The 6,830-nt window shown below is 56.9% G+C and overlaps 1 protein-coding gene across 1 annotated transcript; it reads left to right on the forward strand.

Annotated features, from left to right (window-relative positions):
• The first annotated feature begins 4,802 nt into the window (after nucleotides 1-4,802).
• SOX4 (SRY-box transcription factor 4) lies at nucleotides 4,803-6,269 on the forward strand. Its single transcript, XM_067290908.1, has one exon. The coding sequence runs from the start codon at nucleotides 4,879-4,881 to the stop codon at nucleotides 6,187-6,189; it is 1,311 nt and encodes a 436-aa protein (XP_067147009.1). The 5' UTR covers nucleotides 4,803-4,878; the 3' UTR covers nucleotides 6,190-6,269.
• Nucleotides 6,270-6,830: the final 561 nt, after the last annotated feature.

The raw sequence follows: 6,830 nt of genomic DNA on the forward strand, positions 1-6,830 counted from the left end.
AGAAATCAGAGAGAGTTCAAAGTGTTTATGAATCATTTTGAATAAAGGCACTTTGTGAATTGGCGTGATGCAACCCTACAGTGGAATTTTCTTCTTGCGGACAGGATAAGGAGGGCCCACTTCAATGGCTCCGTTTACACCTCTGATCCTTAAGCACGCTCTTCTTTAATCATGAATGTACCCTATGAGCATGTTATTTTAAAAGGGGGGGGGGGAAATCCCCTTCATCATACGTACCTCACGAACAGCGTTTTCTTTGTATCAAAATAGGCAAGGGCAAGATGGCGGGAAAGGTGTTCTTTAACAAGGTACCTTTGGTCGAAAACTTGTTTCTGTCGTTTCTAGTTCATTTACAATTCAAGGAGGCTAAAAAAACACGTGGACACGCCTATTTAAAATCCAGCATAGAAGGTTATGGCAAAATCTATGTTACAGAGGTGAATCGCAGTGGCAGGCAGAAATACACTCAGAAGCAATAAAGGTGTTTTAAGGAAAATAAACAAACAAACAAATAAATATATATATAATATTCTTTTTTTTTTAAGCGCCGCACGGCAGTGCTGCAACCTGCCTGCCTCCCTCCGCCCCGCGCGGGCACCGCCCCCGCCGCACTGCGCTGCGCCCGCCACGTCGGGCAGCGCCGCCGCCGCGCTTTCCGTGGGCGGCGGGGTCGCGCCCGCGCGCGTCCCCCCCGCGCGGGGCGCAGCGCAGCGCAGCGCTGCGCTACCTCCAAGCCGCGCCACTGGCGGTGCGCGGCCGCGGAGCGCCACGGGGGGCAGGAGCCGCGCTACCCACCTGGCGCCTCTGCTGCGGCTCCGCGCCCGCGCAGCGCCCGGCGCGGCTGGGTTTCCGTGTGATGCCTCCAAGAGGGAGAAGTGCCGGTGTAGCAGCGTGGTTGGTGTGGGGGGAGGCTGCTCTCCCCAGAGCTCGCGATGGGTCGCTCCCAAATCACTGCTCGCAGCCAGCAGGGCTGGGGGTGTGGAAGGAGGTCGGCTGCAACGGTTGCAGTTAAATAAGCCCGGCCACTGATAATCCTCTCCTTAAGAAGGAGGAGAAATCTTCTGCACTGCTAAATCAGCGTGATCTTAAAAGACATTTTAACTGGTGGAGACTACAGTCCGGTTCTCTCTCTCTCTCTCTCTCTCTCTCACACACACACACACACACACCCCTTGAATCAATGCTTGTAGTTCCCAGTACTGCAAAAAATGTATCTAGGCTCCTTGTCTCTGAAAAACGCCTTGAAAACACTCTTGCTTTAAGTGCAAGGCAAACTGTAGACTCCAGTTCTCGGCTATACACATCATAATTGCATTATTATTAGTGATGGCCTTAATTTCCCCTGTCAGTTTAATGAGATTTTTGGTCAGTTGCCAAGTGTTTAAGCAACGTACAGGTGAAAGTGCAGGTATTGACACTCTGAGAGCTCTTTTGTGGAAACCCACTGGCTTTCAGTTAGAAACGTGCAGCTGGGTGCTGCTGAGTAAAAGCACGGAAAAATAAAATCCCGGATTGGTTAGCGCCACGTTTTCCCACGTCTAGAAGAAGAGGCTCAGCGCTGCCACCTCGCGTCCCTTTCCTCACCTCCAGACTTAAAAAGCCTGCAGGAAATAGGATGAAGTTTCTATTCTTTTTAGTTGTAAAACATGGAGATGTCTTGCCAATGCTCTTAAAACTGTCTTTCCGATGCAAGCTGAATGCTCACACTTTACACCTATGCTTTAAAAATGCACTTTCAATCCAGCTTTGGAGGCTTAGGGGTGGAAGCAATTAACTTCAGGGAAACAGCCAAGAAATTGTAATAAAATGCTTTTACAGAGTTTCACATCATATTCTTACAATTGCTTTATTAAACAGTTTTAAGTGGTGCTTTTGTAAATTTTGGAATTTTTCATTTGGGAAATAATATTCCTTTTCCATCCCATGTACACACTTTTTGAACCAGGATTAAATGACATGATCATTAAGGTAAAAATAAACTTGCATTGAGATAACCTTTATTCATGGTGGTCAAGACCTTGCACACTGTAACACAATTGAGTGAAAAATTTTCTCTAAGCAGTGTTTTCTATGTCTCTGTATATTGGTTTATTGGTTTTATTTGTGTATATTGGTTTAGTTTTTATTTGTTCTGCTTTAACCTGTCTTTAGAAACATGAGAATATTTTACTTGCCTTGCAGTTTAATCAAATTCATATACATATGTAAAATATGGTAGCTGGTCATTGAAATCCTTTTAGATACCCCTGCTAAAAGGTGGAGCAGCACAATTTGTTACTGACTTCTTTTGGTCACAGTCTTTGAGAATGCTACACATAAATGCCAGTAGTGTAAATAAAACCAGTAGTACTTATGGATCCAAAACCACTCTGAGTCTTGATTTCTATAGAAATGGGTGGTATATGAAGTAACAGATTTCACATTAGCTTTGGGAGGGGAAAAAAGAGTGCTGGAAGATTTACTATTTGCATAGTGTAAAGGGGTGAAATGCCACTGATGACACTGGATGTTGCCATTGTAAGAGAAAGCAGTATTTTATCCAATACTTAGAAAAGTTGAAAGAGGAAACACAATATACTAATTTTGCAAGGTAGTTTAGATTGTATTTTTGTAAATGCTCTCAGTAAAGCGAGTTACCTAGTGAGTGAGGTATTAGGAGTTCAGGATTTTTCTCAGCATTTCATGACTGTAATAGTTTGAGTCCAGTGTAGGACCTTAATATTGAAAGCTTGTACTCAAAGCAGCTGGAATCCCTGTTACAGGACCTACCACAGATTTTCTTGCAAAAATATGTAACTCATTTTTAGGCCACTCTCAGAAATTTCAGGTGTTCCCAACCAGAATTGGTTTAAAAAGCATTTTTAACTGATGGGCTGTGGAAGCAAAATTTCACAGCTGCTTCACCTAATCACCTTTTTGGTGGTCAATGATGGAAGCGATATTTATTTGGGGAGCAGCACTGCTATATATTTCACGGCCTTACTACCCTTTTTCACTTGAGTGGTGTTTTTTTTTTTTGATGCTGCAGGGCCTTAAGGAGTGTTTCCCAACCCCTATCACTGCCGCGCTGTTTTTTTTTTGTTTTGTTTTTTTTTTTCACTCAGCATTTATCACCGCGGCCGGAAAACGAGGTTAAAAAGCGATCTTCTGCAACGCCCCCTGCGCCGGGTCACCGCGAGGGGCCCGGCGGGAGCGGCACCCGCGGGACGGCCCCCGCCGCCTGCTCGGTTCAAACTCTGCGGAGCGATGGTGCAGCTGCCGTGCTTGACGGGCAAGCGTGGAGGAGTGGTTTCCCTTCGGTGTTAGTGAGAGTGTGTGGGGGGGGGAGTGACCTCGGGAATCATTTCTGAGTAATTCCTTGCAATGCAAGTTTTGCACAATAATGCAAAAATATACATATATTATATATATTGCTGCCTGCAGTGCAGACATGGGCACACTTTTTTCCGCGGTGGCAGGTGCCGCCGGTCGTTCCCCGTCCCCGTGACCGACTTCCCACCCGCCGTCCCGCTTTTTCCGCCGGCCCTTTGGCCGGAACGGCCCCCTCCGCCGCGGGGGTCCCCTTCCCACCCGTCCCTCCGCTCGCCCCAAACCCCCCCACACGCGCGCGGAGGCTGCAGCTCCCGCCGGGCGCGCGCGCGCCCCCCGGGGGGGGCGGGGAGGCCCCGCCCAGGAGGGGGCGGGGCGGGCGGGGCGGGGCGGGGCGACCGGGCGCCCTCTTGGCCCTTTTAAAAAGTTCGCCCCGCCGCTGGGAATGAGGTCAGCGCTGGCGCTTCTCATTGCTTCGCGGCGGCCGCCAATCGGCGGGCGGCGGGCGGCGCTTGGCACGCGGACGCGTTGGATACAGCGCCCCATTGGCCGCGGCGCGGGCTGCGAAAGGATAAAGCGGCGCGGGGCGGGCGCGGGGTCCGCTCTAAGCTGCAGCCGGAGGAGCCGGGCGCGCGGGGCATCGCCCGGCGTGTGCGTGCGTCCCTCCCTCCTTCCCTCCCTCCCTGCGCGCCTCCGTGCGCGCGTGGGTGCCTGCCCGTGCCCGTGCTGGTGCCGTTGGCGGCGCGGCTCCGTGGGGCTCCGCGCGCGGCGGCGGCGGCCGCGGAGGACGGGGCTCGGCGCCGGGCTCGCCTGAGCGGCCGCTCTTCCAGCCGCGGAGATACACACTCATTAATGCACGAGCGGTTTTTCTTTTTGGGGGCTCTTTTTCTTTTTTTTCCCCTCCTTTTTCTTTTGGGCTTGCTTTTTTTTTTTTTTTTTTTTTTTTTGCTCAGTACCTCGCCACCGCCAAATAATACCTGCACAAACCCCTGGGCGCTGACTCCGCCGCTGCCACTACGAGTCCTGGAGTCAGGGTTTTCGGGGCTGCGGGGGGCTCTCCTCCTCCCCCCGCCCCTGCGGCGGCGCACGCTGGCCGTGCCCGGCACTGAGAGACTTTCCGCGGCGGGCGCGCTGCTCTCCTGAAACGTCGGGGGCAAGCGGAAAGCACTTGTGAACTGGACCGGCTGCTTCGGGGAGGGGGGGAGCCCCGAGGGGGAAAGGAGGAAAAAAAAGAGCGAGCCGACCCCCCTCCAAAAAAAAGAAAGGAGAGGAGAAAAAGAGACCCCAGCCACAAAGCAGACTCGGACGGGCGGCTCGCGGCGCTGCCTTCGCAGAAACTCTCGCGGAGCGCGGGCGGGCGGCCCCGACGCCGCCGCCGCGCGGGGGAACGGACCGCGCCGCCGGGGACGAGGCGCCGGTGTGGACGCAGGAGCGGTGCGGGGAGCGGGGGCGCGGCCGCGGGGCACTGCGCGGCCGGCTGCGCCGCCCCGGTGCCGCGGTGAGAAGTTGCGCGCCCTGCCCCGCGCCGAAGCGGCGCTGAGCCCCGGCGAGCCCGCCGCCGCCGCCGCGATGGTGCAGCAGACCAACACGGCGGAGAACACGGAGGCGCTGCTGGCCGCCGAGACCTCCGACTCCGGGGCCGGCATCGAGCTGGGCATCGCCTCCTCGCCCACGCCGGGCTCCACCGCCTCCACGGGCGGCAAGGCGGACGACCCGAGCTGGTGCAAGACGCCCAGCGGGCACATCAAGCGGCCCATGAACGCCTTCATGGTGTGGTCGCAGATCGAGCGGCGGAAGATCATGGAGCAGTCGCCCGACATGCACAACGCCGAGATCTCCAAGCGCCTGGGCAAGCGCTGGAAGCTGCTCAAGGACAGCGACAAGATCCCCTTCATCCGGGAGGCGGAGCGGCTGCGCCTCAAGCACATGGCGGACTACCCCGACTACAAGTACCGGCCCAGGAAGAAGGTGAAGTCGGGCAACAGCTCCGCCAAGCCCGGCGACAAGGCGGACAAGGCCGGCGGGGGCGGCGCCGGCGCGGGCGCCGGCGCGGGCGGCGGCGCGGCGCCCTCCAAGCCCGCCCCGAAGAAGGGCGGTGGCGGCGGCGGCCCCAAGCCCTCCCCCGCGGGCGCGGGCGGCGGCGCGGGCGGCCCCAAGCCCCACGGCAAGGCGGCGGCGGGCGGCAAGGCCGCCCCTTTCCCCGGCGAGCCGCCGGCCGCCCTGCTGCCCCCCGACCACCACGGGCTCTACAAGCCCCGCGGCGCGGCGGGCGGCGCGGCTGCGCCGTCGGGCCCCGGCAAGACGCTGGCGGAGAAGAAGCTGAAGCGGGTGTACATCTTCGGCAGCGGCCAGGCGGCCGCCGCCTCGGCTTCGGCCTCCCCCGGCGGCGCCGTGCCGGGCAGCACCACGCTGAGCAGCTCGGCGGAGGCCGGCGACCCGCTGAGCCTCTACGAGGAGGGCGGCGGCGCGGGGTGCCGGCCCGACGGGGACTGCAGCGGCGCCGCCTGCCCCTCGCCGCCCGGCTCCGGCTCGCCCTCGGACCACCGCAGCTACACCAGCCTGCGGGCCGCCTCGCCGGCCCCCTCGACGGCTCATTCCTCCTCCGCGTCCTCCCACTCCTCCTCCTCCTCCTCCGGCTCCTCTTCGTCGGACGACGAGTTTGAAGACGACCTCTTGGACCTGAACCCCAGCCCCGGGTTTGAGAGCATGTCCCTGGGCAGCTTCAGCTCCTCGGTGCTGGACCGGGACCTGGATTTTAACTTTGAGCCCGGCTCGGGCTCGCACTTTGAGTTCCCGGACTACTGCACGCCGGAGGTAAGTGAGATGATCTCGGGGGACTGGCTGGAGTCCAGCATTTCCAACCTGGTCTTCACCTACTGAGGCGAGCGTCGGGCCGAGCTCGAGGAGGCACAGCCGCGTTGTTGGGAGGACTCGCCCACCCCACCGGGGCTTTTTCGTTTCTTTTTCTGGGAAGGGGCCGGTGAGACTGCTTCCTGCGTTTGGGAGAGCGGCGGCGGCGAAGGGATCGCCCTCTCCGTGCAGAATAAACACGAGTCCCCATCCTCCGGCCGAAGACAGACCCGCACACACCCCCTTCCGAGAGACGAACCTCATGTTGTTGCTTTTTCAGAGACTGGCGGGAGTGAAACGCTATCTTTTCTCTCTTTTTTTTTCTTATTATTTTTTTCTCTTCCTGAAAAAAGAGACGGGGGGGGGGAACCACATACACCTCTGGGTTCTTTGTTATTGCCCACTTTATACGAAAGAGGAGGGGGAGTGATGCATTGTGCTGAGCGTACTGGATATCTTGAGTGTTTTACGCTTTCCTGGGAAAGAGAGATCAGAACTGCTTTAAAAATGAGGAAAGAAAAGAAAAAAAAAAACACCATCCAAGCCTTTGCAAGGTTCACGTTTCGGGGGAGAAATCCTGCCGCGGTTTCTTCCTGCAGGGAGAGAAGGCGAAGATGATGGGAGGAGGAGAGGGTGGATGGAGCTAGAAGCTGAACTGAGATCCTAGTTAA

The sequence above is a fragment of the Apteryx mantelli genome, chromosome 2 (assembly GCF_036417845.1).
Source record: "Apteryx mantelli isolate bAptMan1 chromosome 2, bAptMan1.hap1, whole genome shotgun sequence".
Taxonomy (NCBI): Eukaryota; Metazoa; Chordata; class Aves; order Apterygiformes; family Apterygidae; genus Apteryx; species Apteryx mantelli.

Excerpts from the sequence above, each read along its gene's own strand:
- SOX4 (XM_067290908.1), top strand. The coding sequence starts at position 4,879 with ATGGTGCAGCAGACCAACACGGCGGAGAACACGGAGGCGCTGCTGGCC.